Source organism: Austrofundulus limnaeus, unplaced genomic scaffold (assembly GCF_001266775.1).
Source record: "Austrofundulus limnaeus strain Quisiro unplaced genomic scaffold, Austrofundulus_limnaeus-1.0 Scaffold2581, whole genome shotgun sequence".
Classification (NCBI taxonomy): Eukaryota; Metazoa; Chordata; class Actinopteri; order Cyprinodontiformes; family Rivulidae; genus Austrofundulus; species Austrofundulus limnaeus.
This window is the reverse complement of record NW_013954983.1, coordinates 1-698: the sequence shown is the minus strand read 5'-3', so window position 1 is coordinate 698 and position 698 is coordinate 1. Positions and strand designations below refer to the sequence as shown.

General features: G+C 50.6%; 1 protein-coding gene across 2 annotated transcripts in view; it reads right to left on the bottom strand.

Annotated features, from left to right (window-relative positions):
- Nucleotides 1-330, bottom strand: part of LOC106511199 (zinc finger protein 704) — a gene marked incomplete at its 5' end in the record, with an annotated part of 9346 nt that extends 9016 nt beyond the window's left edge. For both annotated transcript variants that reach the window (XM_013999946.1, XM_013999947.1), the window contains 1 exon segment: nucleotides 57-330. In XM_013999946.1, the coding sequence (XP_013855400.1) occupies nucleotides 57-330 (274 nt within the window).
- Nucleotides 331-698: the final 368 nt, after the last annotated feature.

Sequence of the window (698 nt, the reverse complement as noted above, 5' to 3'; positions counted from 1 at the left end):
TGTGTGTGTGTGTGTGTGTGTGTGTGTGTGTGTGTGTGTGTGTGTGTGTGTGTTACCTGATAGGCGTGGTCAGTGCGAATGTGGCAGAGTGTGGAGGGAGCTGATTGGCTGAGCAGTGACGAGGTGTGGCTCTGCGAGCCGTCCACGCTAGTGTGCTCGGAGCGGGACACGTCGCTCAGCGGCGGGGGGAAGACGGGCGGAGGACCGGCCGTGGTGGGGGAGGTAGGTGTGAGGCTGGACAAGCCCTCCGTCAGGCTGTCCATGTTGACTTCAATCTCTGAGTAGTAAAAGTCCTCCTCCCCATCGCTGTAATCTGAGTCACTGTTTCGCCTGCAGGAAGAATGCAGGGAGAGTTTCATACTTCACATTGCTTATTTGAAAAGATTGTTTTTTCTATCTATATTTTATCAGGAGAAATACAGGTTGTGTTATTGAAAAGTGGCTGTTTTTCGTTTGGTTGCTCCCCTCTGAGAGTGCCGCCTGTAGACTGAGTTTTATTTTCTACGCTGGATGCTGTTCCTGACGTAACCTGGGCTTGAACCAGCAGCCTCAGGATTAAATGACCAACTGAGCTACAGCAGGCCTTTGTGGGCCTGAAAAGTCAGGGTTCAAATATGATGCTGCAGTTACAAATACATGCAGCAGGGGGCAGTAAAACCACATGTGTAACAAAGATCCTCAGTTACACACCCTAAACT